At 38.3% G+C, this 24,509-nt stretch overlaps 1 protein-coding gene across 1 annotated transcript in view; it reads left to right on the top strand.

Annotated features, from left to right (window-relative positions):
- Window positions 1-2,765: 2,765 nt before the first annotated feature.
- The window catches only part of TARBP1 (TAR (HIV-1) RNA binding protein 1), a 32,062-nt gene continuing 10,318 nt past the window's right edge, over window positions 2,766-24,509 (top strand). Inside the window, exons 1-19 of the mRNA XM_064708505.1 lie at window positions 2,766-3,597; window positions 3,683-3,780; window positions 4,587-4,656; window positions 5,465-5,613; window positions 6,323-6,375; window positions 7,303-7,400; window positions 8,470-8,605; window positions 9,633-9,729; window positions 10,582-10,671; window positions 11,380-11,518; window positions 13,044-13,140; window positions 13,432-13,607; window positions 16,649-16,746; window positions 17,388-17,549; window positions 19,155-19,348; window positions 20,015-20,270; window positions 20,357-20,545; window positions 23,750-23,949; window positions 24,099-24,170. Coding sequence (XP_064564575.1) covers window positions 2,766-3,597; window positions 3,683-3,780; window positions 4,587-4,656; window positions 5,465-5,613; window positions 6,323-6,375; window positions 7,303-7,400; window positions 8,470-8,605; window positions 9,633-9,729; window positions 10,582-10,671; window positions 11,380-11,518; window positions 13,044-13,140; window positions 13,432-13,607; window positions 16,649-16,746; window positions 17,388-17,549; window positions 19,155-19,348; window positions 20,015-20,270; window positions 20,357-20,545; window positions 23,750-23,949; window positions 24,099-24,170 — 3,206 coding nt within the window. The remainder of the gene's footprint in view (window positions 3,598-3,682; window positions 3,781-4,586; window positions 4,657-5,464; window positions 5,614-6,322; window positions 6,376-7,302; window positions 7,401-8,469; window positions 8,606-9,632; window positions 9,730-10,581; window positions 10,672-11,379; window positions 11,519-13,043; window positions 13,141-13,431; window positions 13,608-16,648; window positions 16,747-17,387; window positions 17,550-19,154; window positions 19,349-20,014; window positions 20,271-20,356; window positions 20,546-23,749; window positions 23,950-24,098; window positions 24,171-24,509) is intronic.

Raw genomic sequence — 24,509 nt, forward strand, 5'->3', positions numbered from 1 at the left:
CTACTACTGTAAAACCTTCAAATTATAAAATCAGCCCAAATTTGGTCAACTTGTTGTCATGTGCTGGAAACTCACACCATCAGCAAAAGTACTGTTAGAAAGTTCAGATAAAAATCAACAATGATACATTTCTCATCTTTGTCCTGGCTCTCATTGGCTCAGTAATAGTATTAAATGACACAGGGAGACCCTGGCTAAGGAAGCAGAGCGTGAAGTGAGCTCTACATCTGAAGGTACAAGGAGCTGAGAAGCATTTTGTGGCCTATAGATAGAAGTGGCCCAAGAAAGGGACATGTTCAGACTGGCCATTTATTTCAGGGCTGTCTGCAATTGTGGTGGACTGCCTTTGATGTTTCAGGCAATTCCTCAGTCTTACATTCTTAAGATAGACTAATCTGATTGAGGGAGAATACCTGGCATGACAGAAATAAAGAAAGCACATACAAGATGTCCTCTCAAAAAAAAACCAAGGTATTTCAGCCTTTGATCGAGGCCATATGCTGAGTTTGGAGGGGACCTGGAGAGGTCAGGGAATACAGGATACCCTATAAATAGGAGAGCAGAGTACATGAGAGATTGGCAAGTGTGGGACATTCTGAATGCAGCAAACCAAGGCTGAAAGGGTTTTGGGACCCTACAGGTGCCTGCAGCTGGCAGGGTGGGGGCCTGAGAGCAGGGCTGGCTTAGGAACAAGGCAGAAGTGGTTGGGATAAGCTTGGAAAGTGGAGAAAACAGAACAGGGCATGGTCTTGGGTGATGCAGGGGTGTGTGTTGGAACTGTAGAGTTGGAAAGCACAAATTTAGGGTGTTACCATCAAGGCACTTAACAACCATGATATGAGGGTGTGAATGGTGTGATTCTTGACACCTGAAAATTACAAAACACTGCTGAAAATTACAAAATGCTTGCTCATTTTCTCTCTCTTAACTCCATATCCACCTTTCTGGCTTGTTTTTGTTTGTTTTGTTGTCATAATATTCCACTCAGAAGCTCCCCAAGCCCAACCTCCCTTTTTGTCTGATAAGACAATCTACAGAGGGAGAGTTCAAATTTAAATGTTGTTGTTTAAATTGGTGTAATAAGACTTTAAATTTGGCACCCTGCTGGGATAAAACTAAAGGCAGAGCAGAATTGAGACAATAATGAAGAAACAGCACAACACATAGTATATTTGATTCTGTTTTGATTACTAGTGGTCATGCAGACCATTAAAGAAATGGTGTGACAGAAACCTGTCTGTGAATGCAGTGACAGAAACCTGTCTTCATTTAGTTACAGATGCCAGGAAGGGAAGAGTAAACCCATAGTAAGAAGGGATCCCCTGCTCAGCACTGTTTCAAGCCTGGTAAAAGGAACTCCCATAATTAACCAGACTGCATGCTATAATTGGAAATGGAAAAATTACTAAAGGACAAATAGAAAAACAAAAAATGTTATGGCATGTAAGAGATTTCAACTGTAAGCATCCTATTTACTAAAGGACGTTGTAACAATTCCTCCTGTGAAACATGTTTCTGTGTGTGTGAAACAAAGTACCAAGTTTTACTTTACATTTGAGTAAAATGTATATTTTGAGCTGTTTTCTCGAGCTTTTACCAGATTCTGTAATTTATGTGTAACAGAACACATGCAGAGTGGTAAGGTGCATGGAAACCATTTTAGCTGGAGGGTTTAAAAGAAATAACTTCCACCTTCTTTTTCCATTATATATTGCATATATAGTCACAGTACAGGCTCAATTCTAATAAGAAAATTCAGTGACTTTGCAATCAGTAGGATCTCAAAGATAAAAAAAAATTCTAAAAAAAATTGGAGAAAATGGATAGCCAGGAAAAGAAGAGACTACTCATGTGATTTGGAGAGGAGTGATTAAGTGGAACTTCACTTGGAAAACTTGCAGTAAGCCTTTCTTGTTCATTAGACTCTAATCAAACACATCTTGGCCAAAGTAATGCCCACACCCATTAGAAAACACATTGTGCTGTACCAGGAATTTGCTATCCATTGCTTTCACAGGAACAGAAGGTTCCAGGTTTGCCTTTTCCTATGACCTCATCTTCTAGGAGATTAGTCTGCCGCCACTTGTGGCATGCAGATCTCTAAGTTTATTTTTCATGGGAATTGTAATGTCCCGTGATGAATTACACTTAAGGAAATCAGCTTCATTTTCTGAGTCAAGTTTTAGCTGCACCAGTACACTGAACTGTGCAGGAGTTGTTCTCTGGCCTGTACTGCTGACTTGGGCCCTTCTAACAAGCCAACAGCAAGGAGCCAGCATCCAGGAATGCCTCTGACCTGAGGCAGACACAAGGCACTCGGGCAAACCTCTGGTAGGCTCTGATGGGAACAGTGAACTGTTCAGCAACTTCTTTTGGCATAAATGGTTAGAACAAATTTGGCAGGTGGGAAAACTGGGCATTTTGTGTATTACTGCTGCCTGATGTTGTGTTGTATTGCACATGAAGAATAGAGAGTGGTTTTATGGCACACAAGGATGGAATTTCACCGTCCCAAGCGAGAGGCTCGCACCTGGGGTATCTCCACTATGCTTCCCATACTGGGCCAGGTTCTGCCGAGCAGCCGCCAGGCTGGGAACGCTCACGCAGGCGGGTCATGACCCAAAGATGTAGAATATTTGAAACGCGCACACACACATACGGCCAAACCAGTCAATCACTCCGTGTTTTCGCCTCCCGCCGCCCCTCGTGGGCCCCGCCCGCCCCCGCCTGCGCAGCCGCCGCTCCTCCTCCGCGTCCCCCCGGCGATGGAGGTGGTGCTGGCGGACACGCTGCTGTCCCGCTGCGGGGACCGCGCCGCGCTGCTGCGGGCGCTCAGCGCGCCGCTCTCGGCCGAGCGGGCGGAGGCGCTGCGCCTGCTGCTGCAGCGGCTGGCGGCGGGCGGGCCGGCGGCGGCGGGCGAGGCGGAGGCGCTGCGGCGGGCGGCCTGGGAGGTGGCGCTGGAGCGGTGCCGGCCGCTGCTGCGGGGCGGGGAGGGCGCCGCCGCGGGGAGCGCGGAGCGGCTGCGGGCGGCGCGGGGCGCGCTGCGGCACTGCGTGCAGCTCTGCGGGGCGCCGCTGGCGGCGCGCCTGGCCCGCGACGCGCTGGCCGAGCTGGCGGCGGGCAGCGGGGCGGCCGCGCAGGAGGCGGCGGTGGAGGCGCTGGTGGCGGCGGCGCCGCGGCTGGAGGAGCCGGAGCTGCTGTCGCGGTGCGCGGCGGCGGCGCTGGCGCTGCTGCGGGAGGAGGGCGAGGGCGAGGCGGCGGCGGCGCTGGTGGCCGGGCGGCTGCTGCCGGCGCTGGGCGCGAACGGGGCGGCGCTGCCGCGCGTCTGGGAGGGGCTGCTGGGCGCGGGCGGCGCGGCGCGGGCCGGGCGGGCGCTGCTGGCGCTGAGCGCCCTGGCGGACGCGCTGCTGCCGCGGGGCCCGGCCGAGCCGGGGCTGGACGCGCGGCTGTGCCCGCGGTTCTGGCGGCTGGTGCAGGAGGGCCTGACGGAGCGGGACGGGCTGTGCCGCAAGCGGGCCCGCTACCTGCTGAAGCGAGCGCTCGACCTGAGCGGCGGGCAGCGCGCCGAGCTGCGCTGCGCCCCGGACGGCGGACACGGTACGGACCGGCGGGCGGAGGGATGGGCATCGCGGCCTGGCGTGCGGGACCGCGAGAAACCCCTGTCTTTGGCTTCTCTCCTTAGAACCGAGTCTGTTCTGGTGGTCTGCTGAGAAGAACGAGCAACTCCTACAGTTTTGGGAAACTTACATTTTGATAATGGAAACTTTGGAGGGAAACCAGGTAGGAGCGCTGTAAAGTCTGTGCCCATCCTGCTTAGACGTGCTGCCTCACTTGTGGCATGTCTGAATGTTTGTGTAGGCAGAGTATTTCCAGTTTTGGTGATTGAGGATGTCTGAGTCAGCTTTAACTGGAATACTTTTGTTTCAACTCTTAAATACTTAAAACACAGCATGTGTCATCCATTGGGAGTAAATTCAGAGCTCTTCGCTGTCATCTGAATACATCTCGTTAATGCAGTGACAGAAACCTGGAGTGCAGGTAATTGCAAGACCAGGGTAACCAGCCTAGTGAAAAATCTGGTGATTGCACTCAATAGCCTCTCTTTGGCAGAGGGGACTCGACATGGTGGAGTACCTTGGATTAAAACCATTTTGTGAGTCCAGTGTACTCAGCAGAAAGATTCCTGTTGGCTTGAAGCTTCCATAATTGTATAGTGCTGTGATGTTAACTGTTAGTAGTGTGCCCAACTCCCTGTAGTTATTTTATGCTATTTGGACATGATTGTCCTGTAACTGAGATACTATTAATTTAAATGTTTAATTTTAGATGTGCTGTTAATACTTACTAATAACCATTCTGACGAATAGAATGGTTATTAGTATTTTTCTTAAAATATGATATCATTGAAGTTTTTTTCATTGCTAAACTGTGACTGAGTATTGCATACCCCCGGAATTTGCAGGTTTTTTTAAATGTACTTTTATGGTCAATTGCTATATTAATGCTATTGGTAGTAAATTCTAGTCCAAGAAGTGACAGCTCCTGGGTTTGCCATATAAACTACTGATACTTGACTTGCATTTCAGATCCACGTCATAAAGCCAGTATTACCAAAACTAAACAGTTTGTATGAGCTTGCCATATCAGGGGATAAAGGTAAGATGGACCTTTTTCTACTTGACCTCTTAAATATTAGTCAGTTAAGTTACACTTCTCTGGTTTCTCCTTCTGTTTCAGTAGTAGCTTTCTGTAATGTTTTGTTTCTCAAACTAGGTGTTTTCTGGGTGGCTGTTCCAGTTTTTATGGGTTTGCTCTATAATAGGTTGTTTGGCAAACATGCATAGGCAGTGGCCACTCTGCTCTGAGAAGAAATCCTACCAAATATTTATTGCTTACTATATTGTCTTGAAATACTATTTTTCTGTCAGCAAATCCAAATAAATGGTCATTTCCCATTGTATTTTTCTTGACTTAAGATAATGTGAGAGTAAAGCCAGAGATTTTTGGGGTTGTAGGAGACAATTCACCTGCACAACTTTGTAAAGGGGAAAAAACCCCCCAACTTAATTTGTTAGAAGTGGGGAGAGGATAAATAAAACGAGTGCTGAGATGGTGTATCTAGGGCATACGAGCACATGTCATTAGGTAGTGCAAGATGTTAGACATTTGTAAAGTGGGAATTAATGTGAAAATTTTGTGGGTAAATACATTGGTATAAATAAAGGAAGGAGGATGTGGGACCTTCAGTAATTTTAACTTGTAACTTATAAAGTAGAGAGTAACTCTGAAAAACTGATAATTTTTAAGTTAGATTTAGCAGGGTGTTTTTATAAAACTAACAGCTGTAGTCACCGTTTTGAAATGTGAATAGGCTATAACATTGTCCATAATGTCAGTATGTTATGTGTTAGTGTGTCACTGTCATTTCTGTGTCAGTTCAGAAGAATTTGTGTTTTGTAAACAGGTTGTTGGCTGTTTCACCCATCGTGGCATGTGTGCATTTACAGACGAATGTTTGAGAGTGAGAATAAAACACTGACAAAGGAAGGAATTCTTCATTTTCTGGAGCTTTATGAAACAAAGCATCTTCCAAATTCATTTGTTTTCTCAGAGGTAAGGGTGTTACTGTCACCTGCCACAAGAAACAGATGTTCTGATTTGTAACAGATCTTAACGCTAATTGCTTCAGTAGTTGGAATTGGACAAATTTTGTCTCTGTTGCATAATCAGTGTATTACTGTAGCCATGAACCCTCCGCACTTTAATATTTCTCCTTACTTAGAGAATATTTTAAAGCTTAATTTTTTTTTTTGTTACTGTCATATGTGTATTGACTGTCCATCCAGCCTACAGTTTAGTAAGGGATGATCTACATTATACTATTTAAACCTCATAGGAGCATTTCCTCAGAGGTTAACATTCCTGATTTATACAAATTAAATCAGCCTCTTGATAAGTAACTTGAAATAGTCAACCTTACTATGCACTCTAAGTCTTTCTAGCTATGTTGGCTCTTTGTCATTCTTCTATTTAATGTTTAAATCTATTTTCTCTTTTTCCCAAAATGATTTTTTATTTGCCCACATCTTTCGCAATACTCTGTGAAATGTATTTAGTGGAAAAATCTCTTTTCTTGTTTACTCTCCTGGTCCCCCTTCCCTTTAGTTTCTTCCTCTTTTGCTTCTACTATTTACCATTAACAAGAGCATACTTGAATTTCTGGCTCTCTCCTGTAAAGTCTGGTGAAATAAGTCCGGTTAGCTTCTATGTAACAGTGCCTTGGAACTGTACATTTCACCATTGTTCTTGTTGCTTTTTTCAGTTTGTTATTGGACCACTAATGGATGCCCTCTCAGAAAGTTCCCTCTACAGCAGGTAAACCACTGGTTTAATTAATCAGTTATTTCTTTAATTTCGTGATTGCTGTGTGTTCTAATAATACTGGCTTCTCTGTGTTGGTAAAATCTTAGCTAAAGCAAAACACATTAATAAAAAATGGTGCTGTTAAACTTACTGACAGGGTGAGTTTCTCAGGCAAGATGGGTGGCTGTGAGCAAATGAAGTATGAATATAGTGGCAATACTTGATTTTTGCAATTTTCAGTGCTCCTTGGTCAAATTGATGGTCACAGTCTTGATCTGGTGGGGGAAGCCCATGAAACAGAGTTCAGTGGATTAATAGGTTCAGTTTTGGGGGGATAAAACTGACTGTGACTGGTGATAGTTTGAATTAGGTGATTATGGATAAGGTGTAGTCAAAATAGGTTGTTTCATCTAAACATGGCAGGACAAGTGTGAGCTCTGCAGGCTCTTGCATCAGTTAAGCATTTCTCTTCTCAGTCTGCAGTATCTTTCCATGGACATACATGGATGGGAATTCAGAAGGTGAAGCAAATGCCAAGTGTTTCAGTATGTTAGAGCTGTGTTGAATCAATACTTCATAATCTTAGTCTTCTCTTTTAGCTCTGTATTTTGGGTGAAACATGTTGGCATGTGTAGAGGAGGGTGCATGTTTGAGTATACCAAGAATATACAAAGTTGCTGCAGTTAATATCAAGCTGAGGGAAAACTGTAGAATCTCTTGACTGATGCTCATCCTTAGTAGCCAGGATCCAGAGACTTCTCATGAGGCATAGGTTGTCTCTCTTGGTCTCATGGAGTGTCACTGAATGACTTTTGTTTTTGTGTAGAGGCAGTTCTAAACATTTCAAATCTAGAAATGGTTTTTAGATTAAATCTGTGAAGTCTAATCCTGAAGCTGTTAACATACCAGTTGTGTAACTAATGTTTTAAAACCCAAAAGGATACCAGGTCAATCAATAGGAGCCTGTCCTCCTTTGGGAATGAAGTTACAGAAGTTTTTGGCTACTTATCTCACTCTTCTTCCAGAAGAAGAAAAAGGTACATATCAAATTCACCTTTATCTTTTTTTAAATAAAAAACAAAAGAAAAGCTATGCAGCTGCTTTTGGTATGTCATGTGAGTATTTACTTGAGAGAAAAAATGAATAGTTGTCCTGACAGTGGAGTTTCCAGAGAAAAGAACTTCAGGAGCTTTGAGGTATCTTGCAGTACAAAGCTACTGAATTGTTCTAGGGGCAAAATGAAGCAGATTTGCTTATTAATGGAAATATAAAAAGCCCAAACAAGCTCCTGAGATCTGAAGTGAACAGTACTTGGAAATTCTTTTTTCTTCATCTGCCAGACTTTTTTAGTCCTGACTTGTGTAGTGACACATCCAAAAGGGCCAGGGCTGAAACAGAGTAAGGATTCTTTCATTGTGAGCTTGGGTGGAGGAAGATTTCTGTGACTGTTCCAAATTTTGATGCTAGTGTAGGCTAAAATGAAGGTGACCACAAGTTAATACCTGGGCTAATTGAGTCAAATCAGGGTAGAATCAGCTCTCTGCAGCACCCTATGTGTACAGGTATATCCTGGTATGTATTTGTGATGCCATAGGTGCCCTATTTTTCTGTCCTGTCCCCAGGCATGTATTTTATCACTAAACAGGTGTCTGTGGTGGGGAATCCTGAAATGGATAGCCTGCTTCCACAAACTGTGGATGTGGTGGCTTGTTGAGAATTGCTCTGCCCATTCCAGCATCCATTTAACTGGTTGAATCACTATGGGCAGCCATATCACAAAATCAATATCAACTAAAAAAAGGCATTGTTTAATACTCAAAACAAATAAGTTAAAATTACATTCCCAAACATAGTGATTAGTGCAGATGACCAGAGTCAAAATTAGGTTTATTTCTGTTTTTCTCTATTTGTCTGTCTCATATCACGTTACTGGCAGACTTCTTTGGAATGTGATTTTTTAAATTGAAATAAATAGGAAATGATTCTGTTGTTTTTCATTTAATTGTCAAAAATTACAATAACACTTTTCTGCTGGAGTTCATGTTATTTAAAAGTATTGGAGAGCACAAAATCACTCAGGGTTCTTTTGTTTACTTTTATTTTAAGGCAGCTTCCTGTTAAAATTTATTCAGAAGATGACAAGTAGGCATTGGTGTGCTGTTCCTATTTTGTTTCTTTCCATGGCTTTGGCATCTATCCCTGCATGTAAAGTACTTGGTGCTGAAGGACTTCATGCTTTAAGGTAAAACATATACTGCATTGTGTTCTTACAGCCTTCTCCCAAAGAAATGTGCTGACAGTCTGCAGAGCCAGAATTTGATTCATGGTTGTTACTTCTGAAGGGATGGTTGTGCATGGGAATTAAAGGCTCTGTCTCCTTTACGTCTAATTTGCAGAGGAAAGCAATTCAAGAACCAGTGTATTTATATCTCTGTATGAAGTTAAAAATACCTGAGTTTTTGCATTTTACATCTTCATAGTTTCTACTTTTTTAGAATAATTTTTCCCTGTTCTTCCACAATTCCTGGTTGATACATATCACACTTCCTTTTTTTCTAGTTACATTACAGCCTGGTTTAATAGCAATTGAGGCTATATCAGGGGACAGCCCACAATGCTGGAAACTGAATGATTTCTAAAGAAAAGTCTAGGTAAAAGTTCTTGGCCTCACTATGGACCTTAATCACACTGATGTTTCCTAAATGTCTGCTTTCACTTCCTAGAGCCACTAAAAATCAGTTGTCATTCCAGTTTAATCAAATTGGAGCATTTAAATAAAATATTACTGGTGGTTGAAGGAATACTGAATAGAAGCAGTTTACAAAGAGAAGAAAAATACCTTTGCTGGATATACCTTTGCTGATAAAAGATCACTGAAAGTTTCAGTTTTTTGCTTGAGTGAGATTTTGATGGGAAGCATTGTAACTTGTTTCTGATAGAAATGCTAATATTAAATTACCAGTCTGAACTGATGTGATCATGGGGATTGTTCCTTTAGTTTTTGTTTTATTCTTTCTTCTCCCCCTTTCTGTTTTTTTAGGTTTGTGCTCATCCAAGTTTTATTATCAGTTTTTGAAAGTATATGTGACAGTAATGTTGGTACTGGATTGCTTGTGGCATGTTCGGGCAGTATTTGTGCCACACTTAATAGAATATGTCTGTTACATGCAATCTAATGTGTTTTAAATGGTTAATAATTAGAAAACACATGAAAATGTTTACATTTTTAAGTGTGTGATTTATACAGTGTGTATTTTTCCTCTTTGCAGAGATGTTCTCCAGTGTACTATGATTACGCATCAGATTTTATTGCGTGGAGCTGCTCAGTGCTATCTTCTTCAAACAACTATGCATTTGACAGATGTGGTCAGTTTGGGGCTTTGTGTTTTGTTTTATTTTTTGTTTTTTCTTTTTCCTTGATGTGATAGAAACACAGTGACACTTTTACAGGACCAACAGTATTAAAAAAAATGTTAAATACATTATTTATACTGATTTTGGTGGATTTGCAATTTTTTTTAGTGACTGTCTAAATTGTACTATGTAAGTGTGGTATGCTTCTGTTACCTTTGGTTTTCCATAAGAAATATTCTTTTTCTTTAGTTTTTATTAGTTGATGTTTTATTGTATGGTTTTCATGTGGCAGTTATCATAACAGGATATTATTCCACATCCATTACATAAACTCAGGTTTTAACAGATAGAAACTAAATAGACTTTCCTGTAGTTTCTAACAATAAAAATATTTGTGATACCAGAATGATAAAACTACCATTTGAAATAGCAGGACTGTGCTTATTCAGTGGTCAAAGTATTCATGTTTTGTTGGTTTTATTGCTAGCTTTGTAAATAAGTAGTCTTCCATGTTGTGTGTTGTGGCTATAAACCTGTCTGATTTAATCTTTAGAAATGCAGAACTAGTACTTATGAGTGACTCTTACCTACATTAATTTAAAAGGTGTCACCAGTGAATAGCGCTATTCTTACAGTCATTCATTTATTTTCAGATAGACTTTAATACTTGAGAAAATTAAGTTTTGTTCCTTGATACTGATAAGTTGGTTCCAAAGAGGCAGAAATGAGTCTGAATCACAAAAAAGAAAATTAATTTCTTTTACTGAAATTTGCCAGATAAAGGCAAACGTGTTGAATTGTCATACAGATATTTTCTGTTGTATATTTTGTTGGCAGCTATTGTATCTTGATTAATTTCTTCAGGAGAAAGTGTCCTTCCCAGAAGTTTCAAGCTTTCTTCTGTCCCTTAGACCAGAGGAGTCCCTAAGGAGAGATACTTTGTTATGGACAGAGGTGAGAACTGAAGCTGATTTTATGTTCATCAAGCTCATCAGTGGTAGAAATAATATCATCACTGGCAGAATAATCTCAAAGGAAAAAATGTGCATACCATGTGGAGTGAGATTGTAAATTGTAAGTTTTCACAGGATATGTATTTTATGTCTTTGCAAGATGTAAAATGCTGTGAATGAAAGTTCAAAGATGAAGTAATTTTTATGTAGTATATGCTAGAGCCATCTGATCATGTAGCCATAACTTTTGGGTACTTGTACAGCCATATAATGATGATAAAGTGATTTTTTGCATAGTGTCTTCTTGTCATGTATGCTGTACATTTCATCTTGCTCCATTCATTTTTGGCATACAAGTTTAAAAAAAAAAAAAGCTGGTCTCACTAGATAGCATTGATTGGAAGAAACTCTTTTGACATAAGGGAATTTTTACCAGTGTTGCTTAATTTTGAGAGTTGGTGTTTTTCTTATATTGGTACCACTGACTTTTTGGGGGTGCTCTGAGTTACCATCTGGAAGAACATTTTTCTGTGTGTAGCTAGAAGGGAACAGTCTGCTAAGGCTGGAGGTAGCTCTGGTGAGCACCTCTTGCAGTGTGTGGGTTTGCTGATGGGAGGGTTTGTGTTTAAGAGGGCTGTGGTGTTAAATCAGTGATGCCAGTGCACAGCTGCCAGACCTGCTCAAGGATAACACAGTGTTCTTCATTCAGCTTTGCAGCTGGTTGCAAGTGAATGACAGGCACTTCAGGAAGTCTGCGACCTCTGATTTTGGACGTCAGGAGGCATCATCATTGTGTCAATATGTGCGCAGTCTTGTGGGAGAGTACCTTAAGACACCTGCATCTGAAAGTAAGTTACATGTGTATTAATAAAAAACACCATTTTAAAGGGAATTTAAAGAAAATTTACAACATTCCCTTGGATTTTAGAAAAATGTCTTTTGTTTTTTTTTTTTAATTGCACCTGTTCAAGTTCTACCCTACCTGTGTATTCACAATTCTTAAGTTTGAACCTTATTTTTTAATTCCATAAATAAAATTTATATTTTTTTCCTTTCCTCCATAAATTCAAGTCTTGCAGTATTAATTGAACATTAAGTCTTAATGATCAGTTTTAATGCTGCCCCGATGCTTGTCCATTAGATTTATTTTGTCATTCTTTTGATGGTGTCTGAAAAGTCTGGACTGCAGGGGCAGAAGAAACACAAGGGAGTGTGAACCCACACAGGTTCTGTCACCTTTCTCAGCAGAGCTTTGTAACATGACCAGGTGTTTTTATAGAGGGAAAAGGGCCTTCCTTATTCACTGCCACATTTTTAATTATTTACAATGTCAGCTTAGTATCTTCTTTCAGACACATTGAAAAGAATGGCAAATAGATTTTTTAAAAATATTTCAACTTTTGTGTGGCATTTGCAGTCATAGTGAATTTTATATGGTTTTATATTGTCAAAAAGTCAAAACTGAACACTTTTAAGTACTATATGTAGAGGAGATAAAAATGCTAGGTCAGAATTTGCTGATCATAAATAGCTTCAGAAACTTTCTGCAGACCAGGAAACTTGACTGGATTGTCTTACTGTTAGAGAAGTAGTAAGCAAATTCTGTCTGTTCATGCTTCAGGGTAAATTTGCTAAAAATGTTGGCAGACCTTCTTCCTGACATGTTTGTTTAGTCCTTGGTCCATATTATCTGCAATTCCATGGCAAGCATCTGGATTTCACTTGTAAAAAGTGATGTTTGTAATTCTGGCTTTATATGAAACTTAACTAATAGGAAGCTCTTTAGAGGGAAAAAAAAGAATCATGTCCAGCTGCTTGAATTGAATCTCCCAAGTATGTTTTCTTTTTTAAATTCCCAAAGCCAGAAACATACCAGTTAAAAGAAACCCTGAAATCAAATTGCATACTGCTATTTAAGAATAATTTTGTAAGTATGATGATGAAGTTCTGTATAAAGGATTGATAAAAAGAGAAAGTTAGGTTTTTTTATAATTTCCTCTTTACAGAATAGTTCTGGTTCTTTATGTGGTTAGTTCTGTGGTCAAAATCACAGCTGATGTTTCAGATGAAGCATAGTGGAATTATGTTCTTCATTAAATTAACTTGAATATGCCAATGTATTTTTTAAAGTAACAGAAAAGTCTGTTGTGAACTGCCACGTAACATATTGCCTAAAATTTATTTGAGCATAAAGACCAATAGAGTTAAATTTACATCTAGATAAAAAATGCCAAAAATTAGTCGTAATACTTACGTTAGCATTGTTTTTTCTACTATTAATTTATTTTAATAAGTTACAAACCCAGAAGTTTTAGAAGTTAATGTAAAGGTATTTTTTAGTTACTGTGGAAACCTTAAAATATCTTTAATCAGGAGAAAATTGCTTTATGCCTGACTGGTTTGAAGCTAAGCTTGTCTCAACAATGATTCTGTTGGCTGCTGACGTGGAGCAGATGAAGAATAAATGCAGGTAAGTATGAAATACCTTGTTTTACATTTCTGTCTTTTTCAATCCCCTCACTCTTGAAGGATCCAGTGAAGCCTGATGAAGCTGGGATGCTGTCCTCTTTTCTCTGTAGACTTTGCATCAGCCTGATCATTCCTTAGGCCTTGTGCAACTGTTGCTGCAGACATACTGGGTAACATTCTAAAGATACTTAAGTGTCTTGGAAACCTGTCCTATTTATTTCCATAAGTAACTTCAGCACTTAAGGCAGATACTCAGAAGAAGACTTTCTTTTTAATTTTTGTTTTTGTGTAGTGGAAAAAGCACCATAGAGTGGATTGAACTAGAGGCTTTCTTGAACCCTCTTCTGGATGTCTTGATGAAACTTGGCAGTAATGCTTACATACCAACACTGAAAGCAGATAAAAGCCTTCAGCTTCTCTTGAAGTTATTGCAGACCCGTTGGTTAAAATGTTCCAATGCACAAGATGGTTAGTGACATCTTCAGTCTACTGTGTCTTCTGTTCATTACAGTCTTAACTGCAGCTAAGCTACTTCACTGTTTCATGGCTATAGTCTCAAACTAATACTAGCCTAGAAGTGGTAAATGCAAAAGTTGGCAATCTGACATGTCTGTTGTAAAACTTGAGCTGTGGGTCCAGTCTTACAGGCGTCCTAAGGACTGGGAATTGAGAATGTGGAAGTCTTCTGAGAAAGCAGTTGTTATCTATTAGGATTAGATTATCAGTTAAAATTTGAAGAGTGTGACTGTATTGCAAATATTTATAGGCAAATGAATGGATTCCATGAATCATTTAGACACTTCAGAAAGAAGTAACTACAGAATCCCAGCCTAACCTGCTCAGATACTACAGGTTCAGCCAGAGTCTTCCCTGAGTGCATAAAGTGATCCTGCTGCACATCCTGTTTTCTGAGTTGACTGGTAGGCTAAGAGGTGCCCTCTGAAATACAGGCCTGGTGATCTGTCTGTCTGGGAGTGTTGCCCACCACAGATGGAGCACTTTAACTTGTAGACCTTTCAGGAGAGTTTGAACAAAAACTATGGAGGCCTTCCTATTCCTTTTGAGAGAACTTGGTCTGTTTGTAACCAGAATAGACCTGAATGTTTTTCCTGAGAGCAAATGAAAAATTGCAGTATTATTTTCATTGAATTTTGGGATGCTGAATGGGAATAGGAGGGATCTTGGTGTTTGGTTTCTGCTCTCCTAAATTAATTTGGGATTTTTTCAGGGTGTTTATAACGTGGAATAGAGGAGTTGTTTTGGAGTGAGGAAGTTCCATAACTAGGCTCTTATTTGTAACATAAATAGTTTTAGGTTGTATGTCCGGGTTTCATATACGTGTTTAAGTGCAGTCCCAAAATAAATGCCCCCCCTTATTTTAACAAGTGCTGTATGCATTGAACCCCCTGTCCCCTTAAATTTTAGCTATTTGTGTGACATACTGAGCTCTAATCATGCAGACTGCTAAAGCTGATGTTGGCCCATGGTCTCTGACTGGTGAAGTGGGTTCCTTGAAATGAACTAAACTGGAAGAAGTGTCTAGTAAGCTGCCACTGTGCATTCAGCCTACAGCACGAGGATAGAACAAGCCTGAAGCAGAACCCTACAAAACGCGTACAAGCCCATGCTAAGTTTTTAGTATCAATAAGTTCCTTGTGCCTTTTTTCTTGTGCTTGCTAATGTACCTGCAATGGATTGCTCCTGCTGTGGGAATTTTGACACCTGACATGGCATGTTGAGCTCTGCTAACAGAGTTTCAAAGGTGTGGCAAAGCTGAGCAGTGCAGTGTCCCCATCCTTTTGAAGGTCCCTAGAGGTGCTCCAGGACAGCCCATCATCAGTCTTTTGAGGAGCTTGCTGAATTGCATTGTAGTTTTATGTTAAGCAAGGATTGCTTTTCTTAAAATTATTTTCTACAGTGTTTTTGTGCTTCTTTCTCCTGCACAGGAGAACCAAGTAATAAATATATTTTTTTTGTGCAGCTGTGAATTGACTGAGGTGTGGGGTGGGAAGATTAATGCTGTGCAATACCAAAGTTATGTTTCTCTGTTGATTAAGTGGGAGGTGAAAAGTCCTGTTTGTCAAATGCAAAACAGTAAAATGGTAGGGAGTAATAAAGGAATTTAACCTTGCAAAATAAAAATAATTACAAGTGGGAAGTGTTTTATTTAAGAATATTTTAACAGGGATAGACATGTCTGAAAGGCATACTGAAATCATTAGCATTCTTCTACAGTTCTTGCTGTCTAAACTGTTGTTAGATTTCATTATTTTAAGCAGTAAGATTTTAGTAATAATTATCTTTTGCTAGTGTCACAGAGCCACTGGTAATGAATTGGGTTTTACGTCCAACATGCTTATCTGAAGATTTTATAAGTGCAGATGATGTTTTAGTGATGTTATGTTTTCCTGGTGAAACATGATGATAATCTGACATAATTGGACTGTTGGTTCTAAACAATTTAAGCATTAGAAATGTAGTCTAATAAGCCATTTTAGCAGAGAATGCTGAAAGTAAGTACAATATGGATTTGGAACTTCTGGAAATATTTCCCTTTATATTTTTACATTTTGAAGGCCTTCCATTTCATAATAGGTTTGCTACATGAATTGTTACTTAGGGTCAACTCCAGAAAGAAACAGCAGCTGTAGCCTCTGGGTAATTCTCCTAAACACTGAATCTAATGACTGGTATTTTTAAAACAAGGAGGCCATGCAAAGTATTTTACTCTGTTTTCATACTGAGATGTTATTTCCATGGCTTTCAGCTAGCCCTTACCCTTGAAACACAGACTGCAGTGTGTTTGTGGTTAAATATGTTTTGCAAGAGTGACCTAGCTCTCTTGTGTATAAACTTGTGTCTTTGTTTGTGAAATGCTATATACATGTGGTATACTTGTTAGCCTAGCCTTTTCTTGTGGACAGTACCACATTTTGTGTCATAATTTTGTATTTTCATGTCCAATGTTAAGCCTGGAAGCTACTCAGCTAAAATCTTGTAAAGTTGCAATATTTCTCAATATGAATTTTTCTTAAACATCAAAAAACCAGACCAACAACCAGCAAGCCCCCAAAGCCAGTTTTCAAGTCTATAAATATTAGGAATGGAAAAGTATATTTTTCTCACATAAAGTTAATTGTTGAATATGAAAGCTTTTGGTATTTATTAAAAACTAAGTTCAATTATAACCTGTTTGTGCAGATCATTAGGACTAGAACAAAAGTGTGCATTAAAAATTGGAAAGTTGGACTGTAGTCTTCTGGTTTTGTGTGGGTTTGGTTCACTAATACATTGTGAATCTCAGGAAATAATATAATAATGTAATCTGGATTGATTCTTTCAGCCTTATGGCTTACACTGTGAAAGAGTACAGAGGTGTTTCAAGTTGTTTTTAGCTATTTGAGTAGTGTTACTGTATAACTTTGTAACATAAGCAAACCTGCATGATAGAATAAGATTCTTAAGGGACTTGTATTTCTGTGTATATACTTTTTTTTCCCTCCACACAGATGAAGTACTGTTCTTTATCTGGAAATCTCTTGTGACACCTGTGGAGAGTATTCTTGAATTTGTTCTCCGACGGCTTACTACCAATGAGTTAAGCACTGTGAGTAATGATTATGAGACATCCTTTGGTGTGGTTTTGCTTGTTAGTTTGATTTACCAGTGTTCCTAAAGTTCATATAAAATCTTTGAACACCTAGAAAGTCAATTTGCGTTGACACACTTCTGTTAACTTTTTTGAATGGGCACAGTAAGAAGGAAAAAAGAAGTTTCTTTACAAGTAGTGTTTAGTGTTTGTAGTCTGCATTTCTTGTTTCTTCTTAAATCTAAGGAAATCATATCGTAAGAAATCCTGAGTAGCATGTACTGCTTAATATCTACTAGTTTAGCTGTGGATGTAAGTTGTTAGGTGTTTGGAGGCTTTTAGTAGATATTGCTTGACTATCTTACACTGTTTGCTCATTGCTGTGCCCGGTGTTTTTTAAGTTTCTACCCCAAAGAAGCCTGAGACTTTTTAAGTAAAGCAAAAGTTAGAGTTGCATCAAGAGAATGGCATCTGAAAGTCAGTTTTAAAGATTTAGAAGTTAATAACCTCCTCCAAACAAACCCCAAAATTAAAATTGATCAATTGCAATGTTGTAGTTTTCCTTCTGCTGTCATTGTTATCAGTAGTTTTCTTTCTGATTTTCAGTTTCATTTTCCCCCTCTTACTGATTTGGATTGCATTTGTTTCCTCACTTTTAGGTTGGCGACCTCGATCGTTGTGATCTGTACTTGGCTTTAATTCCAGAGCTAATGAATTTGTGCTTGAAAGTCAACTTGAAGAAAATGTCATCTATCAGGAATTTCCTTTCATCCCTGATAAGTGCATCTATTCATAATCTTCAGGAGAGAAATTCTGAAAAGGTAATTTAACAGTACTTACAACAACAAATATTAATATAAAACAGGCCAAGAAGTAGTAATTAAAACATATGCTAATAATTCTGCTAATATGCAGAATTTAGATTCTGTAGTAATAACTATATAGGCATACTATTGACATAAGTTAACATGCAATTACTTATTTCTATTGTGATGTTTATAATGCATAATATTATATCTAATGTGAAGTTAAATAGTAGTTTGTGTGGCTGTGTATGTGCATATATATTCCTTAACACACGTCTTTCTTTGGCAGTGTAATATGAATGTATAATATTTGTAGCTAAGATTTTTAGTACTTTGGGTTTTTTTATTAAATAATTTAGAAGTCTATATAGCTAAAGTAAAATTCTTACTGTAATCATGAACTATGTGCTCAAAGATTTTTTTTCCTCAAATGTGACCTAATCTTACTGATCAAATAACTGTTAAATGAAAATATCTTTTGTGCTTGTTGACTTCAAACCTGGAATATACAGAGAAAAAGAAACTCCAGAACCGAGCATTGCTTTGGCATTTTCATATAGTTATGTTGATTGTCCTATAGTTCTGTGTGTTAGGCTACTATAGCTGAAATAGATAAATTTTCAAAGGATAAAGAAACATTAATGACTTCCATGACAGAAAGGAGATTTAAATTAAGATTTGTTGGGCAATAGAAACTTTGGTCTTATTATTTGGTATTACTGTTTTGTTCAAGAACAGGTAATAACACCTTAAAAGATTGTAAGTAATTAATTAGCTAGGTTTGTGTTTTAAGGGAACAAAGAACAATAATTAATTTTATTTTTTTCCTTAATTTATGTGAATTATATACTTTTTCCAGTAGTTTCAAAGTAAACATTTTTTGGTTCAAACTCAGTGTTCACTGGGGGCCTTTACGAACTTATTTTGAATTTAGGGGAATTATATTTTTGTTATGGTTTCTTCAGCTGCTTCAGTTTCTGAAGAAGAAAATGCTGAGTAATAACAGATGAAAAAAGTTTTTCCTGTGCTCTAGACAGCCAAATGCAACTTGGAGATATTTAAATAACATCAAAGTTTTCTTACTGTACAGGCATTATGTACTTCTGGGCATTTTTTTAAATGAGACTTTTAATTTCAAGCCTCCTTTGAATATATGTGTTTATCACACAAAATAACCATGGCATGGTTGTGATCTTTTGGGTGCTTGGAGCAGTAATGTGTTGTATTCCAAATTTCAGCTGTTGTGTTGGGTTTCTGATTAACTGGACCCACATCTTTTTTTCTAATTGCTCTCCAGCAATGTGTATGAGCTGTTACCTGGCAAGACAGGAGAGTTCCATCACAGCCACACTGCCTGCACTTCATGCCCAAGTGGCTGTAATTTGGAATATTTATGCCTCTGTCAGTGCTTGTAACTTGTGAGCATTTGTGCTGACCCAGCCCAAGCCAGGCTGCCTTAGGCTCAGGGGAAGAAAATACAGAAGTAGAAGGATGCAGAGTTGCTACTTTATGATGTCTGTGGTGATGCCAAGAGGAGGATTATTAGCAGTATTAGTACGTTATTTGTATTGTATGAGAAGTTGGTGTGTGTTTTTTCACGTATGGTTTGGTTTTACTTAGGAGCTAAAGCTTAAGGACCAAATTAGAAAAGTGGCTGGCATGGCTTCACTGGCAGCTGTATGTGAGATAATGGATGGGGAGCTGGAAGTGCACCTGGAATCTCTGCCTTCTGTGGATGCTCTGAAGAAATTCATTTCCTTTTCTCGATTCAATGAAGTATTAAAGAAGCCATCTTATATTGAAGAAAAAAACAGGCATGTCTGTTAAAGCTTCAGTAATTCTCTAGAACAAACTTGATTAATGTGAAGCAGTGGTTAAAGTGTTGGCTTTTCCTGTTCTTTGACAACTTCTTGCCAAGATAAAAAGGAAGAATTCTGTGCACAAAATGTTCACTGAGTTGCTCTTCTGTCTTAGCATCCAGGTTTTGGAACATTAAAGCAGCCATAATTGATCAGACCAAAGGTTCTTTTGTTAAGTCCTCTAGTTCTGTGAAGCCAGGGCTAGCTATGAACACTGCTTACCCTTAGGCCAGATTAAATATATGTGCACTGCAGAAAACCATGACATGTACACAAGCAAGTTTAAATGTCAATTATTTACTGTTGGGAAGGGAAACCCAGAGGAAGCCAGAGAGCCAAAACCCAGATACTTGGGTAACAAAAAACCACAGCCAGCACATAGTGATGTTTCCACTGAATACTCTCACAGGGTAAGACTAAGCCCATAATTGATTTTTCTCTTTTAAAAACCACTTAACTTTTAGATTTCTTTTCCATGTACTTGTCCACGTGAACTGTATGAATCTTAGCACCTTGGTGTAGTGCAGTGAGTTTGTACAGTTAGAGCACTTCCTGGTGGAGTAGGAATGTGCAGGATAAACATAACACAAAATTTGTTTAAGAAAAGTATTTTTTTCACAGCTCACGTGAAGAGAAGACATCTCAAGGATGGGGGAAAATTGTTGCGCGCTATGTTCGTGACCAGTGGATTTGCCTCCGTTTTGTTTTAAATTCATTTGGAACTCTGGCTCAAGGGTGTGAAGAAACTTCAGTAATGTCACTGTCCATGGCTGAAAGGTCAAAAGAAATTCTACAGTCTGCATTGGAAGTCCTGTCTATTCTTCCTTCAGACCAAGTTTCACCTGTGTTTGACTGCATGAAAGTCCTTGTTCCCAAGGTAAAATATTAACCTGCACAGTATTAATAGTTTTTTGGGTGTTTTTTTTGGTTGAATGTAACAATTTTTTATCTCCTTACTTACAGCTTCTGGACTCATCAGAGGCTCTCTGCATAGAAGCATTTGATTTGGCTTGGAAAATTATATCCTCTTTGAGCAACACACAGCTAATATTTTGGGCCAATCTAAAAGCTTTTGTTCAGTTCATCTTTGATACTGAGGTTCTAGCTGTTGCTGCAAGTGCAAAAGGTCAAGCATATACCAAAATAAAAGAGGTCAGTTTCAAGAATTCTTCTTTTCTTTTTTGAGAAGGGAACATAAATTTTGTGTGGATGTAAAAATGTATTTTATGCTTTATTTTCCCTTCAGCTACTGTTGTGAATTTTTCATTTCTGAAAAGGCCCAGGTTTGAGAGTGTTAAGATAAAGGACCTTAGAATAAGATTGAAGATAAACAAATATATTGTTCCATCTTGTGGCACAGAAGATGAAAAGTACTGAATCTTCGATTTTTGTGGACTGTTCAGTATCTTCTGCATGCAGTAAAATTAGGTTTTTTCATTTATTTTATTTTTACATAGAAATAAACTTCCTCTTGACTATCTTGTTTAGGATTTGACACCTGAACTATCGTAAACTATTAATATTCTGGAAAAATGATGCCTTTTTCTAATACTCTTTATGAAAATGGTGTCTTAGATGAAAAGCTAGAACAGTTCAAAATTTTGTACAAGCTCTTGAATAAAGCATTTTTACTGCTTCTTTAAAGGCTTCTTTTCCTCTGATAATCCAAGTGCAGAAAACAAAAAACGCACAGTCACCTTAAAGTTCAGTTAAATACTGCATGGGAGACCTGCTTCCAGAGTTAAGAAGAAAAATAAAATCTTTATTCTTCTTTTGTAAGATCTATGCAGCTGCCAGAACTCCAAGAGTTCTTGCATGTGTCGTGGTGTTCTTTTTTTGATAAAGTCCAGAAAACCATATTCAGTACTGGCATGTTGGTCCTATTGGCTTTATACACTGCAAAGTTGTTAACTATTTCTTTCTACATAATCTTTCTTGGGGATTTTTTCTTTTTTTTTTCCCTCTAAGCATTAATTAAATATTTCTGCAGAACAGTCCACAGTGAGTGCAAGACTTTAGTAATACATTGTGATTTATCTACCAGTGTATTTGTCTGTTAGATTTAGAGCCACATGTGCTGCTTTGCCCTTAGCACAAAAATCACACTGGGAGGGGTTGCACTTTTCCTTTGAAATCACCATAAGTAGCCCTGTCCTGATGTCACACTCATAACTCTAAGTATCAGCAAATGTCTCAAATTTATTTTCAGCCCAGACATGCCAAAATTGTTTTTAGTAAAATACAGAAATGGACACTTTCTAGCTATTTGAACCTGCTGTGATATATCTGTATTAGCCTTAATTACCTTGAAATGTAGCTCCAATTATTTTCTCTTTGGTTTTTTTAAAAAACTTTATTCAAATGAATGTTACCATTCTTTATTTTAAACACTTCACATTTACAGTCTCCCTGTGGACCCAGGCCAAAATAAGAAATGTATGTAAAGATGATAATTTCTTTTCTGTTGTAGAAGTTGGTTGGCTTTTACTTTTAATGATTATCTGTAACAGCTAATTGTATGCTCAGTGTTGCAATAACTGTTGAGCTATAGTTAGTATTTTATTTTTCTTGATCTTAAAACCTGTTTAAATTCTTACAATGACTGCCTTAACTTCAGCATTAGTATTTCAAGCATTATGTAAGGTGTGTTTTGCCAATGTTGAGAGTGTTGAGTCTGTGTGACAGCTATCCCATTGTCTGCAGTGGGACATACCATGGCAGCAGGCATCAAGGAGCTAATGAAGGTCTCCTATACTCAACAAAGGGCTTCTGGTCGAGCCACCTTCTGCCCCTTCATAAGAAAATGAAGATAAAGTTCCCAAGCAAGTGCCTACTTATGTATATTCTTATTCCAGTCCTCGGCAGTCCCTGTGCCATTGACTCGCTGTGCAGTTGTAGCTAAAGAGAGGACAATATGGACCTGCCTGATGTTGATTTGTCACAGAAGCACAATTTTAATTTTGTCTACCACAGTGCACTCTGTCTTTTTAATAGTTGGAAAGGGTGGAGCAAAGGGGTATTTTTGAGTCAAAAAAGGGATTATTGCTATGGTAATACTGAAAAGGTCTTCCACAGAAGATGCCCAGAGCACTGTCTTCTTTAGATTAATTTCTTCTGCTGCACTCTTCTTTTTTCTTTGTGATTAATCTTATGTTAATTATGCCAGAACTTAAATAGCTTAGATTTCTTTTGTGTGTGCTGAACTTTTACTATATTGAAACAGTGAAACAGTTGAAAAAATTTCAGGATTGAGAAATGCATAGTAAATGCTGTGCTGCTCCCCTACAGGGGAAACAAACACTTAATTTTGGAATTACTAGGAAAGTTACAAGCCTTTGCACTGGAAAATAGGTTTGAGATCTTGGAAAAAACCTTATATGCTTCTAGTGTAGAGCTTTCTTTCCAGTAAGTGTTTCTCCAGACTGCATTGCAGTATTTCAGTTTTAAGTTCTTCATGAGCTTCTTGGTGCTTTAATGCTTAGCAATTCAGAACAACTTTCTCTATAAAACTGGCATTACTGACAAAGAATTTTAACATTATCAAAACTATCATTTCAATGCAGGGAAGCAAAGCAGCTTTGTCTGTTAGGAGCTATTACACCTTCTGAAAAACCATTTTCATGGACAGCTCTAACTGATGTCTAAAAGGAATTCTGAGAAAGCCTTACCTGTTCATTCTGCATCTCCCCACCCTCTCCCAGATGCTTGCAATTTCTTAGAAGCAAAATTTACTTTGTATGTGAGATTTATTCTTGCACTTACCCTAAGGAAGGGAAAGAAATGTTTTGGGGCCATTTTTCTTGTTTTGTTTTTCTTGTTTTTCTCTTTGGAGAAGTGTTAGATAGCAGTTTCAAATATCATAAATATGCCCTCCTTAAAAACAAAAAATAAATGGTACAAAGACACTTGCACTTTAACTTAAATATGAACTTTGACATTAATGTAATCCTCCTTAATGAACAGAACTAGTGATATGGCAACTTATGTAAGAAATTTTACTTTATGTTTAATTTTTTTTTGTAAATTGGTATAAGGATTGATTAAAACACTAGGTTTGTGCTCATGAAGTAAGCCCTGGCTCTCCACTTACAGGAGATTTGATTAAAGCATCTGGCATTTTATCTGTTTAAGCAAAGATCACTTCTGGTTTATAAGTATATACTGGGCCAATTGTTGCCCATTCACCTGCTCTTATATCAGGGAATTATAAACAGATTGAAGACAGCATTTACAGCATTTACTGATAGGATGCAAAAGACCATGAGACCTATTAAAGTAGATATCACTGCAATTTTATTCTAATAGATCTGGCACTTCTGAAAACTAGATTTTGAATCTTTTATTTCTTATTTTCAGGTAATTTTCAAGCTCATAGATCTGTCCACTACAAAGACTGGAGTCTTCAATGTAGTCCTTAGTCATTGTTGTCAGTCTTGGATATTTCCCACTGTTGATGAGAGAAGTGCCTTGACAAATGCTTTCTTAAATGCTGGAAATTATAGTGAACTTATCACTGAGGCTTGTGTCTTTGGAACTGTATTTAGAAAAGATCAAAGGTATACAAAAAAATTTTTGTGATTTCTATTTTAAAATTTTGTGTGTTTTTTTTTTCTTTTACACTTTGAGATGACTATTGAAAAACTGAAAACAGATTTTGTATGTTACTCTGCTAATTTTGTTGCTTTGTCTTCTTTCATCTCTGAAGACCAATTCAGGATGTGCATGCCTTCATAGAAAATCTTGGAGAAAAATGTGCAGCAAATGTTGTTACAGAAAGGTAATGCTTTTGAGGATACAACTTACAGTATTTGGTGTGAATTGTGTCTTTGTCCTGGCTGATGCTCTGAGAGGAAAGATGCTGATTTTGAACTTGCCTGCTTATCATGCCATCATAGGATATCATGGGTTGGAAGGGACCCACAAGGAATATATTCATAACCTTTTAAAATACTGGTAAAAGCATTATACATCACATTATATTCATAATTCAAATACAAACTGTAGAAAAATGGATTTTCAGGAAAATATATTTCACTTGTTAATCTGACTGTGGCTGAAATAACTAGTTCCTCATTGTGTCACCTCAATAAAGTAATACTTTATAGGATGCTGAGCT

This window comes from Zonotrichia leucophrys, chromosome 3 (genome assembly GCF_028769735.1).
Source record: "Zonotrichia leucophrys gambelii isolate GWCS_2022_RI chromosome 3, RI_Zleu_2.0, whole genome shotgun sequence".
NCBI classification, from domain to species: Eukaryota; Metazoa; Chordata; class Aves; order Passeriformes; family Passerellidae; genus Zonotrichia; species Zonotrichia leucophrys.